General features: G+C 43.4%; 1 protein-coding gene across 9 annotated transcripts in view; it reads left to right on the top strand.

Annotated features, from left to right (window-relative positions):
* EXD3 (exonuclease 3'-5' domain containing 3) overlaps positions 1-22,231 on the top strand; it is a 523,135-nt gene that overhangs the window by 128,438 nt on the left and 372,466 nt on the right. For 4 of the 9 annotated variants that reach the window (XM_043530801.1, XM_043530804.1, XM_043530800.1 and 1 more), the window contains 3 exons: positions 2,737-2,801; positions 7,949-8,155; positions 11,155-11,322. In XM_043530801.1, coding sequence (XP_043386736.1) covers positions 2,737-2,801; positions 7,949-8,155; positions 11,155-11,322 — 440 coding nt within the window. The remainder of the gene's footprint in view (positions 1-2,736; positions 2,802-7,948; positions 8,156-11,154; positions 11,323-22,231) is intronic. The other 5 variants (XM_037880019.2, XM_037880017.2, XM_043530803.1 and 2 more) reach the window with 4 other exon arrangements.

Here is a 22,231-nt window from a genome sequence, read left to right on the forward strand (position 1 = left end):
CTATATATTGACTTTTCACGTGGGCACACCTCCCCTTTGAAATCAGTAGGAGAGGGTTATGTGTGTGTGTGTGTGTGTAAAAGATGCATTTTTATTCTTGCAAAAGTCAGTGGCTCAACAATGGTTGTGGAGCTTGACTTTTCCAATGATGATGTAAAATATTATGCAATGAATTGTAAACATCAAGTCAAGCTGATTGTGGTATTTCCTAGAGGGAACCGCATGGTAGAAATACCTGAACAAGTGATACAATGCTTTCGGTTCAACGTGCAATCAACTGGCTTCTTACAATATTCTATAATTATCACACTTTATAATGTAGCCGAGTTGAGGCAAAAGTTTTGCACTTGAGGTTGCTTTTCTGTTAGCCGAAGTGGGATACTAAGATACAAGTTTTCCCACATTTCGAAGTCAGTTATTTAGGTTTTATATATAGCATACAGAGGGTAGTTTAATTGTGTCTCTTTTTCAAGTTTATTTAATTAACCAAAAAGAGAACAGGGGTACTTGTGGCACCTTAGAGACTAACAGATTTATTAGAGCATAAGCTTTCGTGAGCTACAGCCCATTTCATCGGATGCATAGAATGGAACATATAGTAATATATATATATACACATACAGATAAGTTGGAAGTTACCATACAAACTGTGAGAGGCTAATTAGTTAAGAAAAGGAGGACTTGTGGCACCTTAGAGACTAACACATTTATTTGAGCATAAGCATCCGATGAAGTGAGCTGTAGCTCACGAAAGCTTATGCTCAAATAAATTTGTTAGTCTCTAAGGTGCCACAAGTCCTCCTTTTCTTTTGTGGATACAGACTAACACGGCTGCTACTCTGAAACCTGTAATTAGTTAAGATGAGCTATTATCAGCAGGAGAAAAAAAACTTTTGTAGTGATCATCAAGATGGGCCATTTAGACAGTTGACAAGAAGGTGTGAGGATACTTAACTTAAGGGAATAGATTCAATATGTGTAATGACCCAGCCACTCCCAGTCTCTGTTCAAACCAAATCTGACAGCAGGAATCATAACATTCAAAAACCGGTAGGAGAACACTTCAACCTCTCTGGCCACTCAGTAAAAGATTTAAGGGTGGCAATTTTGCAACAGAAAAGCTTCAAAAACAGACTCCAGCGAGAAACTGCTGTGCTTGAATTAATATGCAAACTAGATACCATTAACTTGGATTTGAATAGAGACTGGGAGTGGCTGGGTCATTACACATATTGAATCTATTCCCTTAAGTTAAGTATCCTCACATCTTCTTGTCAACTGTCTAAATGGGCCATCTTGATGATCACTACAAAAGTTTTTTTCTCCTGCTGATAATAGCTCATCTTAACTATTTAGCCTCTCACAGTTTGTATGGTAACTTCCAACTTATCTCTGTGTGTGTGTGTATATATATATATTACAGTAATGTATGTTCCATTCTATGCATCTGATGAAGTGGGCTGTAGCCCATGAAAGCGTATGCTCCAATAAATTTGTTAGTCTTTAAGGTGCCACAAGTACTCCTGTTCTTTTTGCGGATACAGACTAACACGGCTGCTACTCTGAAACCTGTTAATTAACCAAGAGGCCTGAGCCTATTTTTAATGACTACATTCTGGACTTCACAGTTTAGCAAAAAATTCCCCAGTAACATGTTCTCATTGGTGCAAAATTGAGTAAGAATATTCTTATGAAACATGCAGAGACCAATATTGAGAATTGTATTGCCTTTTAAATTAAATATGCCTAAATGTTGATGGCTCCAGGAACCCCATTTTGACTGGTTTGATGCATAATAAGGGATTTTAATTTAAATTTTCAAGTAGTTACAAAATCTACTTTTAAAACTTTCTGATGACACTTTTTGTCAAGAAAGCTTAAAAAGTTGCTGTGATTATTGGTTTGGTTTGTAAAAGCAGTGGAAAAGCCCAGATGACGTTCCCGTAATTTTAGTCGGCATCACATTTGTGGGTTTTGAGTATATCATCCTCTGTCATCCTCCAATAAATTATGCCTTGCCAGGATCACCATAAACCCTGGGCCTAATCTAATAACACAAACAAGTATAGCTGAAGCACAGCAGCCTGGCAATTACTGCCAACTGACAGAGTGTCTCCTACAATTACTAAGGCGGCCTCCAAACAAATTCACCCACTCCTGTCTCTCATCTGAGTGCTGGGATGAGGTCCAAGCCCAGGTCTATTCCATCTATTCCAGTGAAAGTTTCAGAAAGCATTGATAATCCTTTCTAAACCAAGCAGGAAACTAACTCTTCTAGTACTGAGCTTATGCTCAAATAAATTGGTTAGTCTCTAAGGTGCCACAAGTCCTCCTTTTCTTGGTACTGTACAGTTTTTTATTTCAAAAATGGGAGAGATCAGTGCAGTCATATTTGCTGAAGAATGGTGACATGATTTCGTTGTAAATACACTCAGAGAGCTTTGCACTGAATAAGCGTTTACATGTGTGTGGGTGTTTAGTTAAAGCTATGCATGGATGATGTCTGTTGTGGTTTTGTTAGGCTTCCAGAGTGAGGGATTTTAGCACTTTAATCCTGAATGACAGTTGGAAGGTTGGTGGTTTCAAACAGTGGCATGGAGGGGCCTATTTCTCTTCAGCAGAACAGTGCCCCAGTGTATCTGGACTGCCTGTACAGAAGCACTAAATCTGTTTTGTTTTGTTTTTCTCCCATATCCCTCTCTCTCTCCCTTCTGCCCCTTCCTCCCTCCTCTCCAGGCCAGGACTCACTCCTATTGCTGAAAACTCTTCAGTCCCTCTGGACAAAGAAAGAGATGAACAAGGTAAGGCTGTATAGTGAACCTCCCCTTCACACTGGAGCTAATAACGGTATGCAGAACATGTCCAGCCTCAAAGCCCTTGGGTCAGACCCACAATTCTTCATGATGGCTTTCAATTCCAATACATAGGGGAAGGACCTACGGATCTGCAGTGTGAAGGGAAAATAAAAGGCAGCCTTGTCCAATGTGCAGCAGTCGTGGGACACACATACAAGGGCTGCAGTAGACAGGCTGAGTTGTTTAAAAAAAAAATCAAAGTTATCTTTTATTTTAAACATTTTTTTGTCCAATTAATGTAGAGAGTAAGAAATCTGAAGATGTGAAGTACCCTGTCATCCTTATGCCTGGCAAGGAGAGTGTTGAAATCTCCTGCACATCCACTCATAGGGGGTGGGGGCGCTTTGCTAAGTGGATAAATATTTAAGCCTTCATAGTTCATGATGTCTTTTCATTTTTGATTTTTGGAGCAGTGTGCTGCGATTTGGTTGGACAGTGTCTCTGTGAAATTATTGATATATTTTTAAACAGCCCTGTGTTTTCTAGGTACCATGTATAGATTTCTCCACAGGAATGATACATACTTCATCTAAATTTGGGAACTCAGGAAATTAACAAAAAAATTAGACATACCTGGTTGGTGTTTAGCTTCCCGTGCTTAGCAGTCTCTGCTCTGCAGCCAGGTTAATAGCAGAAATGTTTTCCTGAAATACCTGGGAACTTGCACAATATGATATCGTTGTGTGGAATATATCCAATCGACTGTGCTAGTGTGCCCAAAGGGCCCTCGCCTACGTGCTACATCCTAGGGGTCGGAATTGCTCGGTCATCACACTTGATTGGTGCATTTAGACCTTCCAGCTCTTCTGGCTTGCGGTCCCCCAGCCTTAGTAATTGAACAGCTGGAAATACAACAATCGAGAGGTATCTTTTTGAATCATCAGTTACTGACACAGACTAGAGCTCAGCAGTTCTGAAGACGGGGGCTTTCTATCAAGTTATGCTAGAGAAAGAGGAAAACATTAATTGTTAGGGTTTGAGGACAGGTCATTCCACCAGAACAACAACAGGGAAAAATAATCATCAAAATCTATACACTGTGCAAACTGGAATTTGGGTGGATTGCAAACCAAAATATTATGAAAAAGCCTCCCATTAAAGTGTCCTGGGCAGACTGTACCACATCTTTTTTGTAACTTAAGGGTCTCCATGACTCATCCCAGCCTACGTAACTTATTCAGCAAGTCTCTCAGACTGCATCATCCCAGGAATGCAAGTGATTTCAGGTTATTTGCTGTGAACTGCTCCTGAATTACGCCAAAGGAAGACAGACCCCCTTACAGACTAAATGTTCATCATACACGTGTGGGCTCATGACAAGCATGCACAGCCACATGGATCCCACTCACTACGCTGCCATATCTCTACATCTGCCAATGCAGATGAGCCACTTCTCTTTGAAACTGAAAGATGGGCCTCCAGACCAGTAGAAAAGTCATTTGTATAGATGAGGCAGGAGACGGGGAAGCATGGCAATGACGATGAGGGGTAAAATGATTCAGTGATTCTAATGTGGGGACTGTACTCTTGATGTCTGCACTGACATATGACAGACAGACAGACACACACACTTTTCTTTCAGCTGTCATCAGGTTGCTGCCACGCAACGGTACTAATCAGTTTTTTGGGGCATTTCCTATCTTCAGATATACAGTTGTGTCCCATGTTGATGCCAAGGGGAACTTCATGCATTCATTTGAGAACAGAATAAGGCCCTGAATTTCTAACCACTCACCCCACCCCTATCTACCATTTGACATCATCACTGTTCCAGACAAAATAATTTGAAGCAAAGTGACCCTAACCTTGAATTAACAGTAAATGAGTAAAGTTAAAGATTAGATACATTGATTTCACCAAGGCACCTACTGCTTCAACCGGGCACAGGGTGCGATGGCTTATGTATGTGATTCCTGTCAATGCTAAAGAGAGTTAATCACTTCCATTAACCTCCCCCACCTCTCCACCCCTTGAACACTGATTGAAAAATAGATCTCTACCTTAGGCTAGGACCCCAATTCTGGGGTTTTAGAGACTTCAATGATTTGTACGTAGAAGAGAAATAAACTTAATTTTTGAGTAATCCATCGGGATTAGCAGAAGGTTCTTTGCTTTTGTTCTTTTGTTCTTTGCTTTTGTAACTCAGACTAATGGGCAAAAGAAAATAGACTGGACATCAGCAAAAGTTTCTTAACCAGGAGGTTTATTAGGCTGTGGAATAGTCTCCCAAGGCAGCCTTGTCATGTGAATCATTGCTAGACTTGCCATATAATTGCAAATGTACTTTAGGGAAGAATCCTGCACTGGCAGAGTGATGAGCATGGTGACCTAATAGGTATTTTCATCTCTGATTTCAGATGTTCATTCATGTACTACTTTCTGCACATTACATACAATTATAGAATCATAGATATCAGGGTTAGAAGGGACCTCAGGAGGTCATCTAGTCCAACCCCCTGCTCAAAGCAGGACCAATCCCCAACTAAATCATCCCAGCCAGGGCTTTGTCAAGCCTGATCTTAAAAATCTCTAAGGAAGGAGATTCCACCACCTCCCTAGGTAACGCATTCCAGTGCTTCACCACCATCCTAGTGAAAAAGTTTTTCCTAATATCCAACCTAAACCTCCCCCACTGCAACTTGAGACCATTACTCCTTGTTCTGTCATCTGCTACCACTGAGAACAGTCTAGATCCATCCTCTTTGGAACCACCTTTCAGGTAGTTGAAAGCAGCTATCAAATTCCCCCTCATTCTTCTCTTCTGCAGACTAAATAATCCCAGTTCCCTCAGCCTCTCCTCATAAATCATGTGCTCCAGCCCCCAAATAATTTTTGTTGCCCTCCGCTGGACGTTTTCCAATTTTTCCACATCCTTCTTGTAGTTTGGGGCCCAAAACTGGACACAGTACTCCAGATGAGGCCTCACCAATGCCGAATAGAGGGGAATGATCACGTCCCTTGATCTGCTGGCAATGCCCCTACTTAACCATCCCAAAATGTCATTGGCTTTCTTGGCAAGAAGGGCACACTGTTGACTCATATCCAGCTTCTAGTCCACCGTAACCCCTATGTCCTTTTCTGCAGAACTGCTGCCTTGCCACTCGGTCCCTAGTCTGTAGCAGTGCATGAGATTCTTCCTTCCTAAGTGCTCTGCACTCTGCACTTGTCCTTATTGAACCTCATCAGATTTCTTTTGGCCCAATCTTCTAATTTGTCATACCATTTATCACTCCCTTAGATCATTAGCAGACTTGAAAGAGAGATTTTCCCACTGCTTAGAATATCTGAGTGATCCTTAATCAAAAATCAATCCAGACATATTGTCATTGCTGATCTTGCCAGTTTTGCAACTGTTCTGAGATATGTGTGTGAGAGTGAGGACTTGCTGTCTTATAAGGCCATTGTGTTCTGTGGTGAATCTTGCCAAAGCTCGGATTCTGACTCCAGCCAAGGAGATGCTGAGCTGGGTGGAGAAAGCTCTCGTTCAATCCCAAATGTGCTGAAGTGGGGCTTTGAAAAAAGAGACCATTTATACATAGTGCAGTTTATTTTGCTAGTCGCTTTGTTTTCCTTTGGCTGTTGTGTCAGATATTTGTGGTTGACGTTCCACTGTAGCCTGGCTTCTCCTTCTGCTGAATTTTGCAGTGAGGTTAGAGTCCTGTGTTTGACATCACAATCTCTTGCCACAGGGAAATATACTTAGGGAGACTTAGTTTAGCAGACTTTTATCTAAACACACATCTTTGTTAGTCATCAGTATTCTTCTTGATGCAGTTGATAACCCAGGAAAGAGAAACAGATTTATATTTGTTATAGTCTCAAGGTTTTCCCAACATGAAAGGGGATACAGAAAATTACTGGCAAATCACACTGTCTTCCAATACATATTTTAGATGAATAAAAAGGAAAAAAAAAACTGACTGGCATATTTTCTCTAGATGTTCTTTTGTTTTCCATGTCATTTTTCCGTCTTTTTTATACTGTTTCCATTGGAAACTGCAACTGGGATCATCATGTAGAATAAATTAGTAAAACTTGCTGCAAGCAGAAATCAACACCCTTCAGATTTTGCTTCTTAGCCAGAAAAAAGAGAGCAGCTGCTGTTACTGAATTCTTCTCTTCTGTCTCTGCTCTCCCCTTGCTCCATGCCAGTACATGCACCATGTGGTGAAAGGTACTTGTGGGGCTACTGAAGGATGCCACTTCTTCTCCCTGCCAACCCCCTGAGTTTCTTGGAAACTATCCTCTAATGTAAACATTATAAAGATATTGCCTAGTACTGTTAATTTATCACTTAGACCAGATGGGTAGTAAGTTGCCTATTAACATTCACAAAGCGAGCATTCAGTTCCTTAACTTTTTTAAACAGATCACCCTGAAATTCCTTAGATTTATAACATAAATTTTGTCCATGTTCCAAACTTTTCATCTTATAACTTTAATGAGATGTCCACTCTAAAATGGCAATGGTAGCCTAAACCAAATACCTCACCCTTCTTTGGAGAAGGGGAAATTGGATTTCAGATAAGGCTATTTGAGTTTTCAGCAAGTCTGATGGTAAATGTTTTATCCTGTATTTAAAACCTTAACTATTTTAGTCTCAGGGTTTTCCACTCTAATGTAAGGTGTTGCATAATTGTGATTGCAGTGGTTATGTGATGAATGTAAATGTTTACAGTGCAGGAATGGAGAGTTGTTTTTTTTAATCTGTGTTCTTATCTGTAGGTATGTTAGAAGTGTAGATAATAGGGTTTGTAAACCTGCCTGCCTTTACTGTCGCCACTTCTCCAATGACACCCGCCTCCTCCAAATCCTAAGCCCCTTTGTCTGTCCTGCAGAGCAACTTCTCTGTCTTTATGGGATAATTAGTGTGGACAATTGCTGCTTTTCCCATTGGGTTTGAGGTGCAGTGGGCCATGAAGGAATCTGTAATGACATGAAAAGTCACTAGAAGCATGGATGGTGGTTGAATAGCAACAGTTACCTCTCTGAATAGATTTAATTAAATAATAATAAAAAATCTTTGTGTTAAGCTGGGGGAAGGGAGGATTCACTAATCTATTTGTACATGACAATGTGTTTTTGTATCTCAGCAGCTCAAGGAAGAAACCAGGCGGGGTTTTGCAGCTCTGGAAGACCCATTGGCAGGACTCCTGGACATGCTGGAGAGCAGCAGTGACTGGAAGGGGAAAGGGCAGTCCCTGGGGTATTACATCACCAATGAGTTGCAACTTTGGATAAAGGAACATCCTGCTGTTCAGCAGGTTAGAGAGAGAAAGAGACAGAGCCTGGAGAAAAGAGAGAGGGATATTCATGCTCCCAAACTGCCTCCCCCTCCTCCAATCACTTTATTCCATAGTCCAGTTTCCATTAGTGTACCCACAAGCATAATGTGATGTGCTGATGGAATTCATACTGAGGTAGCATGTTCCAGTGACGCTGGCCTGAAAGTGAAACAACACCAATGGTGCTAAAATATCTCCTCATTTCCTCCCACTGCCTAGAATTTCTGTCTCCCCAAATCAAGCTGCCTTGCTGGAATATGGACCTTTCAGTCTTTTCCCTGGCTGGAGGCTTTCCCATTGGAACCAACATCTCATAAGCCCAATCACTGTATGCTCTTCCAGTTTTGCACATAGAAGACAATTACTGTATGATTATGTAACTCTGGCAATGTGGTAGCAGCTTCTGTCGCTCAGAGTGCTGAAAGTGGTAACAATATGAATCTTCCTGGTAGCTTGGGTGATCAAGCTGAAGTTGTAGGGTCATCAAAGTGGTAATTCATTCATTTCTTTGGCCTGTTGCATTCTGATACCTTGAGATTTTTCCTTTCTCTATATTGCTCCCTGTGAACTTTAGGTGGTTTTGTCTTTGTATTGTTTCATTTTTCTTTTCTTTTTTTCAAACTGCCTGAGTTTGCGAGTTCAGCTTCTCCATTCAGAGCCCCAAGAACTCTATTTTCTGCCATTACAGTCTGTTGTAGTTGAATCAAACACAGGGTTGAGAGTCAAGAACTCCAGAGTTTTAATAGAATGATTATGTATGAAAGTATGTATTAGTAATTGTGTCATGACACCATCCTTTTGCCTCAGGGCCGCTCCAGGGCCTGGGAACAAGACTGGGAATAAAATTGAGTTCTCATGCATAGCAGGGAAGGGTTGCCTGTGGAGAGCTGGTGGATGCAAGCGCCACGAGACTTATCATAGAATCATAGAATCATAGAATATCAGGGTTGGAAGGGACCCCAGAAGGTCATCTAGTCCAACCCCCTGCTCGAAGCAGGACCAATTCCCAGTTAAATCATCCCAGCCAGGGCTTTGTCAAGCCTGACCTTAAAAACCTGTAAGGAAGGAGATTCTACCACCTCCCTAGGTAACGCATTCCAGTGTTTCACCACCCTCTTAGTGAAAAAGTTTTTCCTAATATCCAATCTAAACCTCCCCCATTGCAACTTGAGACCATTACTCCTCGTTCTGTCATCTGCTACCATTGAGAACAGTCTAGAGCCATCCTCTTTGGAACCCCCTTTCAGGTAGTTGAAAGCAGCTATCAAATCCCCCCTCATTCTTCTCTTCTGCAGACTAAACAATCCCAGCTCCCTCAGCCTCTCCTCATAAATCATGTGCTCTAGACTCCTAGTCATTTTTGTTGCCCTTCGCTGGACTCTCTCCAATTTATCCACATCCTTCTTGTAGTGTGGGGCCCAAAACTGGACACAGTACTCCAGATGAGGCCTCACCAGTGTCGAATAGAGGGGAACGATCACGTCCCTCGATCTGCTCGCTATGCCCCTACTTATACATCCCAAAATGCCATTGGCCTTCTTGGCAACAAGGGCACACTGCTGACTCATATCCAGCTTCTCGTCCACTGTCACCCCTAGGTCCTTTTCCGCAGAACTGCTGCCTAGCCATTCGGTCCCTAGTCTGTAGCGGTGCATTGGATTCTTCCATCCTAAGTGTAGGACCCTGCACTTATCCTTATTGAACCTCATCAGATTTCTTTTGGCCCAAACCTCCAATTTGTCTAGGTCCTTCTGTATCCTATCCCTCCCCTCCAGCGTATCTACCACTCCCTCCCAGTTTAGTATCATCCGCAAATTTGCTGAGAGTGCAATCCACACCATCCTCCAGATCATTTATGAAGATATTGAACAAAACCGGCCCCAGGACCGACCCCTGGGGCACTCCACTTGACACCGGCTGCCAACTAGACATGGAGCCATTGATCACTACCCGTTGAGCCCGACAATCTAGCCAGCTTTCTACCCACCTTATAGTGCATTCATCCAGCCCATACTTCCTTAACTTGCTGACAAGAATACTGTGGGAGACCGTGTCAAAAGCTTTGCTAAAGTCAAGAAACAATACATCCACTGCTTTCCCTTCATCCACAGAACCAGTAATCTCATCATAAAAGGCGATTAGATTAGTCAGGCATGACCTTCCCTTGGTGAATCCATGTTTCTACTGTGGGCACGTACCACAAAAGGAACCTCCTCTGTCCTGGTTTCTTACTCTCGTGTTGAGTTGGAGGTGTGAATAGTGCAAGAAGTTCTGTTAGCAAAAAGGGGTGTTCCCCCATGCTCAGATTAATGTTTGCACCAGGCCTCTCCAAGTTCTACCCCACCAACATTTAATATTGTTTTAACTGGCTACTGTGAAGTAATGTGTGTCATAGGCACCAACTTCTGCTGGCGCCGGTGGGTGCTCAACCTGCCTCTGCCCCCGGCCCGGCGACGACTTCGCCTCTGTTCCGCTCCCTCCCGCCGCTGCCCGGCCCCCATTCCAACCCCTTCCCCAAAGTCCCCACTCCAACTCTGCCCCCTCCCTGCCCCATTGGACTCCTTCCCCAAATCCCTGCCCCAGCCCCGCCTCTTCCCCACCTCCTCCCCTGAGTGAGCCACGTTCCCGCTCCTCCCACATCCCTCCCGGAGCTTGTTACGCCACGAAACAGGTGTTTCGTGGTGGCAAGCGCTGAGAGCTAGTGGGAGAAGCAGGGACGCGGTGCGCTCAGGGGAGGAGGCGGAGGTGAGGTGAGGTGGTGGGGGAGGGGAGCTTGGCTGCCGGTGGGTCCACCAATTTTTCTCTGTGGGTGCTCCAGCGCCAGAGCACCCATGGAGTCGGTGCCTATGATGTGTGTAGCGTGTTGCCCTGATTTGTGTGTCAAAGTTCAAGGGGGAGCTGGAGAACCCCTTTCCAATGCATTGCCTTGTCTGATGTTTTAAAAAGCTATATTTTGGACTGTCATTGAATTCTGTTGGTCTTTATGAAACCTGTGTTTGATTCTGATTTCTTAGTCTGGCTTGAGGCTGAAGAAACTCCAGGCCCGAGTATTCAGAATACTAGCCCAGAGCCAAGTTAATCTCCTTGACCCGCTGATCGGCATTTTTCAGCTACGTACAGCAGACCAGAACAGTTTGCTTGGACATGTTGGTCATGTTTACCACAAGGGCAAGTACAAAGAGGTGGGTCCTGATTTTCAACTTGATTTGCACACTGAGAGCTCTGATTCTGTTTGTGTCTGGGCCTGTTTTTCGTTATGTTTCTGTGTAAGTTCTATTTTGTAACGGCAGCAAGGGCTGTGCGTGGTGTAATTTCGTATGATCGTTGTACGTGGTGGTACTTATTTACTCTTCCTTCAACCTCATGCCTCATAGTGGGTGAGCACACAACTCAAGTCAAACCCAACTCCGTTTGTGAGGTTCGCAAGAATTTGGTTAATTTTTTGGGTACTTAAAATAAAAAAATATCCCTTCCACATGTCCTGGTTTTGACCAGTAATGGAATATTGTGAGGAACATCTTTTGTGGTATATATCACCTGACTGAAAATCTTGCCAGCGAGATTCTCTGTTTCATGGGATTACTGAATCAAGGTGTTTTGACTAATTTCAAGTGTGATTGTAAATAAGATTTTGCTGGACATTTGAGGCTCCAGGGACACAGATGAGTTTTTCACTGCTATCTTTTGGAAAATGCAGATTCCTTCAAGCATTTTGAACTGGAAAGCTCCAAATTATGTGTGAAGCTGTTTCTCTAGGATCCTTTCCCTGACTTGAGCACTCCTTGGGCAGGAAGAGTTGGCTCATAATCCTTTTTCCTTAAGAAAAAGAACCAAATAAGGTGTTTTTTCTCAGTGTTGTCCATGGGATATCAGAGCTATTTCATTTCCCTTACCCATATCTTCCTCCCAATTATAGTATCACCAAAAGAACAAATGCAAGTGCTGGTCCTGTATGCTCCAAGACAGAGTAGAGTAATAGAATGTGACAGACAATCCTGGCATTAGGACTATGGGGCCTCTGCTGCAAGCCATGGTGAGGATGTCTACATTGTGCTTTCATAGAATCATAGAATACCAGGGTTGGAAGGGACCTCAGGAGGTCATCTAGTCCAACCCCCTGCTCAAAGCAGGGCCAATCCCCAATTTTTGCCCCAGATCCCAAATGGTCCTCTCAAGGATTGAACTCACAACCCTGGGTTTAGCAGGCCACTGCTCAAACCACTGAGCTATCCCCGTGCTGATTCTACTGTAGCCTTCTGTAGGGCTGCTTTCAGATGGGGCAGTAACAGATATTCAGATGTGAGCCTCTTCGCCCCCTTCTGTCCCACCTTAAGTCTTCGGAAGGTTGAAATCCTTCTAAATATTTGATATTATTCTCTGCTTTCTCCAACTTCTTGTTTAAGCCCTAAGGGTTATCTATAGAATGGGGCACCAAGATTTCAGTCTTTACTCCAGAGAAATACACTCCCTTTAGGCCACTGGACACATTTAATATTCTTATGTGAACAATGCACAGTTTTTTCAGAGGTCTGCATCCTTGCCTCACATGTTCATGTCCCACCCCTCACAAATTGCATAAGAGAACAGTGTCTCTGCAGACGATGAAGTCCCTGATCTTCCTAGAGACTGGTGTGCTTGTTATCTCATTTACTTCTAAAGGAGAACTGATCCCTCCCATGGCCTTCAATATTAGAACTTCTCGAAGGCTGAACCAGTTTGTCTGTCAGAATAACAGTAATTTGTGCAGCTGAGCAAAGCATTCTCTTGGGATTTGTGAATTTTGGGTTGTCTCCTCCAGTGCTATTAGAACACTGTGGCTATGGATGGAAGTAGTGGGGGGATAAAAAATAGTTATGGGAAGATAAATCTTGAATTATTTGGAGATAGCACCCTTTTGTTGTCAGATGCCACAGAAGTGAATAATTCCTGCTACTCAGAGTTACGAGCACTTCAGGAATGGAGTTCGTAACTCTGAAATGTTCGTAACTCTGAACAAAATGTTAGGGTGGTTCTTTCAAAAGTTTACAATGGAACATGGACTTAATACAGCTTTGAAACTGTACTATGCGGAAGAAAAATGCTGCTTTCTCTTAAATTTTTTAGTCGTTTATGTTTAGCACAGTACTGTACTGTATTTGCTTTTTTTTTTCCCGGTCTCTGCTGCTGCCTGGTTGCGTACTTTTGGTTTCAAATAAGGTGTGATTGGTCAGTTCGTAACTCTGGTTTTCATAACTCTGAGGTTCTGCTGTAATAGTGGCAGGTAGTAGATGCATTCTGTGAGGGACCCCTGGAGTAGGCGAGGATGAGATGAGCCTCACTGGCCACTGGATGGCACTAGTGCTCCCAAAACATACAGAGGGAGCTTTATTTTTCTGACTGTAAGTAAGGTGGCAGTTAAGGAAAAAGGCAGAAGTGGCTGTGTGGCAAGTTTCTGGATGTGTATCCATTCTGGTGTGAATGCAGTTGATGGCAGCTGCTGATGGAATGCAGTACTATGGTGTTGACAAAAAGGGGTTTTAAAGCTGACGATTAGAGTGTATGCTATTGTTTGGTAACAGGGGTAGTATCTATGCAGAGGGATTTAAAATGTCTATTTATACAGTTCCAGCTGGGGTGCCTTTAGATATAGTTCCTCTTTCTTATATAGCTGCTTCATGAGCCAAGCATAGTTGCAAGGTTAGTTTCAGTAGTTGTCCTAAACCATACATTGAGCTATCTAGTGTTTGTGTATTAGACCGTTTTGTGTTCAGGCTGAGCCTGGACTAAATTCATGCACACCATGTGTTGTGCAGGACTCCAAGGCGCTGATAGTATTGTAGTCTTTCAGAACTCTCTTTCTTGAGCTCTCCATTTCGGTGTTGGTGAATGGCTTTATGAAAACCAAGATGGCCACCGGTATTTTTAAACAATGATGGAATTCAGCAGACCAGAGGCTAATATAGTACGATGCTATTCTGTGAAGAGACGCTGAATAGGCCAGGCTGTGCTTTAGAAGAATGAGGGGTAGGCAGAAGGCAAGCTAGTGTTTCATGGTCATCTTATGTTACACTTCAGCCTTTCAAAGAGTGTCTGGGGCTGGTTGAATGAACCTCTCCTGCACTCCAAATGCAGGAATCTAAAGACAAAGGAGACTCTTGTCACTTGCAGGCCCCTTTAGCGAATAAAAGCCATTGTCACATGAACGGGGCAGTCTGGCAGGCTGTGCATGCTTCAGTGCCCCATGATATCGCTAAGTCTCAGCAGAAATCACATTCAGTGCCCTGTCAGCTTTGATTAGCGGGGTCTCATGACTTAATGTGCTGCGATATTTCATGTCTAAGGGTGGCGGCTGTCTTTCTGGGGGATGAATGCCCTCTATTGTCCACTGAGTTATTTTATTTACATTTTTTAAACAGCTTATAAAGGTAAAAAGATAGCTGTGCTAAAAAAAAATCAAATTCCTTTGCTTGTGGATCAGAGGTAAGTGCTTCTCGGGTCAGATACAGTGAAACTTGTTTTCGCAATCAGCATCAAAGTTCTGGTTTTGTTTAACAGCTTTATATTAAATTCTGAACAGGTGGTAGTGGAGCTGGGTTTAGGAAGGAAACAATAAATAATCTTTTTAGCCTCTGACAACCAGAAATATTCCTGGGCTTGAGAGAACTCCCACTCAAAGCTCTCTGCATTAGAAATCTAGGAACTTTTTTCTTTTTCTGTTTGTTTTCTATACAAGAACATTGGGGTTAAGGTTTAGCAAGGATGGGGAGATAATTTTTGCATTTCATTTTTAACAAATAAATGACCTTCTCCTTCTGTATTTATTGATTTTGTACAAAAAATGGATTTCATAAATATGTTGAATTGAGCTAATATTTGCTCGTTTTCAATAAAAGAGACAGATTTGTTAATTGTATCTAGGGCTAATTGCTAAAATTAGGAATTAGGTGATAAAGGCATTAAAATATATCATTTATTTATTTTAAATACACCCATCTTAGTGGTCTCAAACAAAAGCTGCAGTAACACAGGGTTAGGGTTGAGAGTACATGTCAGTAACTTAGAGTAAAATACATGACTGGGATGGTTTAATTATTCCAAAAAACAAGAATGATAAACCCAGGAAATTCAGAGTTAGGGATAAACTTAAAATAAATCCAAACATGTTAAGGGTCTAGCAATTCACATTTCAGACAGGCAGACTACCTTAACTCAGCCCTCTAGTGATGCCTAATATGATTATGTTTATAGCATATTCATGTTTGTAGTCTTAAATTGATTAGATTCAATTGATGTTAGAATATACATTATATTGTTCTTTTGCTATGGTGTCACTATAGGGCAGAGTTAAAGCTGTTTGGGTTCTCTAACTGACTTTCCAGACCTTAATATGTTTGGATTGCTTTTAAATTTAATCTTAACTGCGACTTTCCTGGGTTGCTTTGTGCACAATTAAAACATCCCTGTAATGTATTTTACCCCAAAACACTGATATGTTAACTGCATTTTAATATAGTTCTTGTGTGGAAATTTTCTTTTTTTAATTAAAAAATTAAGATGTGAACAATAAAAAAGAAACTCAATGAGGATGTTATCATGTGCTAAAGGAGTTGGCGGATGTGATTGCAGAGCCATTGGCCATTATCTTTGAAAATGCATGGGGATCGGGGGAGGTCTTGGACGACTGGAAAAAGGCTAATGTAGTGCCCATTGTGACGGGGCAAGGCCAGATGGCTATAGAAAAGGAGTGGGAGACAGATATATTAGCTCCATGCTAAACAAATCCCTGGTACCAGGTTAAGTGAAATGGAAGCAGCTCCAGGTCAATTAAGACACCTGGGGCCAATTAAGAACTTTCCAGAAGGCAGGGAGAAGGCTAGGTTGATTGGGACACCTGAAGCCAATCAGGGGCTGGCTGAAACTAGTTAAAAGCCTCCCAGTCAATCAGGTGGGTGTGCATATCAGGAGCTGTGGGAGGAAGTTGCGCTGTTGGAGAGGCTGAGTAGTACACACCATATCAGGCACAAGGAAGGAGGCCCTGAGGTAAGGGTGAAGTGGAGCTTGAGGAAGTGAGGGCTGCTGTGGGGGAAGTAGCCCAGGGAATTGTACATGTCATGTTTCTAAAAGGTCAGCTACCATAGCTGATACTATTAGGGTCCCTGGGCTGGAGCCCAGAGTAGAGGGTGGACCCGGGCTCCCCCACCCCCTGATTAATCACTGAGACTGGGAGACAACAGAGACTGTGCAAGGAAGGATAACTTCTCCTCACCTCCCACGCAGGCTTGTGATGAAAATGGCTCAGTAGACTGTGACCCTTGTCTCGAGAGAAAGAAGGGTTACGTGGAGGATCACAGTGAGCCTCTGAGGCTAGCGAAATCCGCCAGGAAACATGGGACCCACGGAGGCAAGGACAGAGCTTTGTCACACCATCTTTAAAAAAGGGAAGAAGGAGGATCCAGGGAACTACAGGCCAGTCAGCCTCACCTCAGTCCCTAGAAAAATTATGGAGCAGGTCCTCAAGGAATCAATTCTGAAGCACTTAGAGGAGAGGAAAGTGATCAGGAAGAGTCAGCATGGATTCACCAAGGGCAAGTCATGCCTGACTAATCTAAGTGCCTTCTATGATGAGATAACTGGCTCTCTGGAGGAGGGAAAGCAGAGGACGTGTTATTCCTTGACTTTAGCAAAGCTTTTGACATGGTCTCCCACAGTATTCTTGCCAGCAAGTTAAAGAAGTATGGGCTGGATGAATGCACTATAAGATGGATAGAAAGCTGGCTAGATTGTCGGGCTCAAGGGGTAGTGATCAATGGCTCCATTTCCAGTTGGCAGCCGATATCAAGCGGAGTGCCCCAAGGGTCCGTCCTGGGGCCGTTTTTGTTCAATATCTTCATTAATGATCTGGAGGATGGTGTGGCGTGCACCCTCAGCAAGTTTGCAGATGACACTAAACTGGGAGGCGAGGTAGATATGCTGGAGGGTAGGGATAGGATACAGAGGGCCCTAGACAAATTAGAGGATTGGGCCAAAAGAAATCTGATGAGGTTCAACAAGGACAAGTGCAGAGTCCTGCACTTAGGATGGAACAATCCCATGCACCACCACAGACTAGGGACCGAATGGCTCGGCAGCAGTTCTGCAGAAAAGGAGCTAGGGGTTACAGTGGACGAGAATCTGGATATGAGTCAACAGTGTGTCCTTGTTGCCAAGAAAGCCAATGGCATTTTGGGATGTATAAGTAGGGGCATTGCCGGAAGATCGAGGGACATGATCATTCCCTCTGTTCAACATTGGTGAGGCCTCATCTGGAGTACTGTGTCCAGTTTTGGGCCCCACACTACAAGAAGGATATGAAAAAATTAGAAAGCCTCCAGTGGAAGGCAACAAAAATGATTAGGGGACTGGAGCACATGACTTCTGAGGAGAGGCTGAGGGAACTGGGATTGTTTAGTCTGCGGAAAAGAAGAATGAGGGGGGATTTGATAGCTGCTTTCAACTACCTGAAAGGGGGTACCAAAGAGGATGGATCTAGACTGTTCTCAGTGGTAGCAGATGAGAGAACAAGGAGTAATGGTCTCAAGTTGCAGTGGGGGAGGTTTAGGTTGGATGTTAGGAAAAACTTTTTCACTAGGAGGGTGGTGAAGCACTGGAATGGGTTACCTAAGGAGGTGGTGGAATCTCCTACCTTTGAGGTTTTTAAGGTCAGGCTTGAGAAAGCCCTTGCTGGGATGATTTAGTTGGTGTTGGTCCTGCTTTGAGCAGGGGGTTGGACTAGATGACCTCCTGAGGTCCCTTCCAACTCTGATATTCTATGTGATATTTCTAATTGGAAGACGGTAATATTAACGTTAAACCTTTTAGGGCCAGATTCACAGATACACTCTTGTTGCTTAATGTAACTCAGGCGCATCACAAAGTAGCCTGGCCAGACATACTGACTAGTTACACTGGGTTTAAAGCTGTGCTATGTCATCGAAGCTGCACAAAACAGCCAGTGTTCAGTCCAGTTTCCCCTTTCCTCCTGTCTTCCAACATACTTATGTGCATGCGCATACGCACAGGGTTCCAATCCAAATTCCCTGTCCTCCAGATGCCTCTGCACACACACCCGATTCTCCTCCATCCTGTTCTCCACAGTCCCCTGCATGTGCACACACCTGTTTTCCCATCCCCCCTGTATTTTGCATTACACTGTGCATGTGTGTGTGCTCACACGCACACACACATCTGAGTTTCCCCCTCTATTTGAGTAGATCTGGTGTAACAAGTAATATCTGAAGAGAAATACTTGCACTTATTGGTAAATGTTTTCGTTTTTATTTTTTTTAGCTGGAAGTTTTCCCATCAGTAAAGGCTAACACACAAAATCTTCTTCAGATAAACAAAAAATCATCCTCTTTCAAAATCTCCCCCCCACATCCCATCATTCCTAATGGTCACCCCCAAATTGCGCTTAGGGAAGATGACAGCCCCCTGTGGGATGAGGTGGAGAAGAACACTGAGGAGCAGGTAAACAGTCATCTTTGCCTGTCATCCGAGTCCCACTGAGAACCATAGGAGATGGTAGCCATTTTAAGAAGAATGTCTTAACTGCGGGCAAGCTGTGGGCATCGGTCCCCATGTGAACAGCATCTTGGATCATTTTTGTGTTTTGTCCAGATATGATGTTTATTCTGACTGCTGCTCGAACAGAGCCTGACCCAAAGCCCTTGGAAGACAATAAAAGGACTCATTGTCTTCAGTGGCTTTGGATCAGACCATTGGTCATCACCTTTTCTTCCTGTTTTACCCTTTTTCCTGTATCAGGCACCCCTGTCAGTACATAGCCCTCATCACGTACCTGCCCTCCATAGGCTTGGGAAGGGAAATGGAAGAAAAACATATACCTTTCCTATGCTTCTAATTTGATCCACTTTGGAAGTATGTGGGAGGGGCAGGGGAGTTAATGTAGCCCAAATGCTTGCCTGGGTTATTTCTTTGCTGTTATTTTTATTCTTACTGGGAACTGGAATGCATTATTAGAAGCAGAAAAAGCAGCACATGCTAGTATTCAGGATTGTAAGAGGCATTTTCACATGTGGGTTATGTTGGTTTCAGAGTGCGTGTAGAGGCCTTCCTAATAAATGCATTGTGCATGCAGACATTACAAGGATTTTAGGGTTCCTGGATAATGTGCTGAGGGGATCATTTTTAAAAGGTAGTTGTTGGTCTTGCTTAACAGTTGGAGGAGTGGTGAAGGCAGCTAGGATTTGGAATTCCTATTGCCTTGCAGATCCAACTTTGATCTGAGGCTTCTACAACTAAATTAACATGATTACTAGTTTCCAGTTATTCTTGTTACTCCTGGTCCAGTGTAGAGTATGCACAAAGCTGTGTGATGGAGAAATACTCAGTGACCGTGGTGGGGTGTATCTTTAAGTATCAGCTAAAGCACATAATCTGTATGCTGAAATACTTATCGGACAGCAAAATGAGTCCCTGAATGAGTTGATACATCCTTGGAGATCTTATCCTCTGTAAAAATAGTATTAAAAATGGGGTAATTTTATAGAAGACTTTTTTGTGGAGTTGAACAATACCAAACATCACAATAACAAAATAAATATTAAAATAGATACAGTAGCCAAGTCAGTCACATCTTTAGTTCAGTTAGGCTTATCTCTTCTTTTATTATTCATATTGTAAACATGCTGATACTATCTGATGTTGTCCTTTCTGTTCAAAGATCCGGACTCTGTAAATATACCCTTCAATAGGGCCTTCTGTTTGTTTGTTTCTAACACTGGTAGTCATAAAACCAAGAAAAGCATTTCAACAAATCACTTAAGTATGTGCTTAAGATTGAGATTTAACTCACTGAGGCCATGTCTGCCCTACCAATTTGTGTTGACAAAAGTGACGTCGACACCCAAAAGTCGACATAATAAAAATCGTAATTTTGTGTTCACACTTGCTCCCTCTGTCAGCAGATCACATCCATAGTGGGGGCATCATCATTGACAGTGTGAGCAATGCACTGTGGGTACCTATCCCGCAGTCCTTCTGTCGGACAGTGCTAAATGTCCCGTGATGCATTGTTTTCTGTCCCATGGAGTATGGGCTTTCTTTCGCGGCATTTTTCAACGGCCCTTCTTTGCTATGCACCCCGTCATCTCTGTGAGAAGGGATGGATCCCGCACTGCTTTCCTATGCTCTATTAACTCTCCTGAAGACAGTGCAGATGGCAGTGCAGTTAATCGTGAAGTTCCTAACTGAAGAAGACTTCCAGGCACCCAATATTCTGCGTGATATGGATAGGAGCAACTTAAATTGCTTTTGGCATTCACAGAGCAGGTGTGCAGGGTAGAACGTTGCTTTTGGGCTCGGGAAACAAGCACTGAATGGTGAACATAAGAACATAAGAATGGCCATACTGGGTCAGACCAACGGTCCATCCAGCCCAGTATCCTGTCTGCCGACAGTGGCCAATGTCATGTGCCCCAGAGGGAGGGAACCTAACAGGTAATGATCAAGTGATCTCTCTCCTGCCATCCATCACCACCCTCTGACAAACAGAGGCCAGGGACACCATTCCTTACCAATCCTGGCTAATAGCCATTAATGGACTTAACCTCCCATGAATGTATCCAGTTCTCTTTTAAACCTGCTACGAAGGACCGTGACTCTAGGAAATATGCATGAATTAGTGGATGGCTTTGCAGAAATGGGTTTCCCAAACTGTGGAGGGGCAATAGATGGCACACATTTTCCAATTTTGGCACCAGTTGTGATGGAATACATCAATAGGAAGGGGTACTTCTCTGTGGTGTTGCAGGTGCTTGTAGGTCACCGTGGGCGTTTCACTGACATCAAGATGGGGTGGTCTGGGAAGGTGCATGATGCACTCATCTTCAGGAATACCAGCCTGTAGAGAAAGTTGCAAGTGGGACTTTCTTTCCTAACCAGAAGATTACAGTGGGGAGTGTTGAACCGCCCATAATAATCTTGGGGGACCCTGCGTATCCCGTGGCTCATGAAATCTTACACAGGACACCTGGACAGCAATAAGGAGCAGTTCAAGAACAGGCTTAGTAGGTGCTGGATGACAGTGGAATGTGCCTTTGGCAGATTAAAGGCACCTGGCGATGCCTTTATGGCAGGTTGGACCTCACTGAGGATAATATTCCTATGGTCATAGCTGTATGTTGCATAATCTCTGTGAAGCTAAGGGTGAAAGGTTTGCTCAGGGGTCAAGTGCTGAGGCAGACGGCTTGGCTGCTGATTTTGAACAGCCAGATACCAGGGCTGTCAGAGGAGCCCAGAGGGGAGCTATTTGAATCGGGGAGTCTTTGAGGCAGCACTTTGACAATGACCACCAATAACATATATCTCTGTCTGAGCTGCTTCAATGTTACATCCCATGTAGTTTCCCTAGGAGGCAATGGTGACATTTGGGGGTCTTGAATTCCTGTAAGAAAGTGATTACAATGCCTGTGTATGTATTGGCAGTGCCTGCAATCTCCTCTTGTAGAAAAAAAATAAAGATGATTTGCCATTATAAAAGTTTGCTTTTATTGCGCAAGAAACAGCACACACAAACACACAGATGCTTGGCGGGAAAGGAAGAGCCAGGGAAGGGCAGAATCTCGCAGCTGCGTGTAGGTCCAGCTATCATTGTGAAAGTTGTCTGCGGGGGTGGAGTGAAGGGGAAACTGAGAAGCCCTGGAAGGTGGAAAGGAATGTGCGGGCGGAGTTTGGGGGGAGGCATGGAAAAGAGTTCTGAATGTGCTGTAGATGAGGTCAAGCACTGATCTGCTCAGTCTACAGCATTATTAAGGACTTCAGCATCTGTGTTTGTTTCTCCATTACTTTAATCATCTGCTCAGTAGCATCCTTAAACACATGATTCTCTTTTCTGTCCGGCCGTTTGGCGTCCCAGCACTCCTTTCATTCTCTTTTTTCTGCATTGCTGCACTTCAGGACCTCCCGGAACATGTCTTCTTTGCTGTGTCTTGGGCGCTTTCTTATCTGGTGGAGACGCTTGGCTGGGGTGCGTGGGGTGTTCCTGAAGGCCACGTCTGGTGAAGAACAGGGGATAATGCACAGAAGTGGGATTGTTAAATTCACGCACAGCAT

This window comes from Chelonia mydas, chromosome 16, assembly GCF_015237465.2.
Source record: "Chelonia mydas isolate rCheMyd1 chromosome 16, rCheMyd1.pri.v2, whole genome shotgun sequence".
In the NCBI taxonomy this organism is placed as follows: domain Eukaryota; kingdom Metazoa; phylum Chordata; order Testudines; family Cheloniidae; genus Chelonia; species Chelonia mydas.